Here is a 327-nt window from a genome sequence, read left to right as displayed (position 1 = left end):
CCGGCCCCTCCACGCAGCCCCACGGGAGAGGCCCCGGGCCTTACCTGTGTGCGTCCGCTTGTGAATCTTGAGGTTCTCGGAGCGGGCAAAGATCTTGCCGCAGCCCGGAAAGGGGCAGGGGAAGGGCTTCTCCCCCGTGTGCACCCGAATGTGGTTCACCAGTTTGTATTTCGCCTTGAAGGACTTGCCTTCCCGAGGACACTCGTCCCAGTAGCAGATGTGGTTGTTCTGCTCCGGACCCCCGACGTGCTCCATGGTGACATGGGTCACCAGTTCGTGCATGGTGCTGAAAGTCCTGTCGCAGCTCTTCTTGGGCCGGCTGAGCTG

The 327-nt window shown here is 62.1% G+C and overlaps 1 protein-coding gene across 1 annotated transcript in view; it reads right to left on the bottom strand.

The window, feature by feature from the left end:
• The window catches only part of LOC104158148 (zinc finger protein ZIC 3), a gene marked incomplete at both ends in the record, with an annotated part of 1,062 nt that extends 738 nt beyond the window's left edge, over window positions 1–324 (bottom strand). The window contains one exon of the mRNA XM_009695720.1: window positions 45–324. Within this exon, the coding sequence (XP_009694022.1) occupies window positions 45–324 (280 nt within the window). The remainder of the gene's footprint in view (window positions 1–44) is intronic.
• Between the last annotated feature and the right edge of the window lie 3 nt (window positions 325–327).

The sequence above is a fragment of the Cariama cristata genome, unplaced genomic scaffold (assembly GCF_000690535.1).
Source record: "Cariama cristata isolate BGI_N322 unplaced genomic scaffold, ASM69053v1 scaffold23312, whole genome shotgun sequence".
NCBI lineage: Eukaryota > Metazoa > Chordata > Aves > Cariamiformes > Cariamidae > Cariama > Cariama cristata.
The sequence above is the reverse complement of the archived record's forward strand: the minus strand, read 5'-3'. Positions and strand labels throughout refer to the sequence as shown.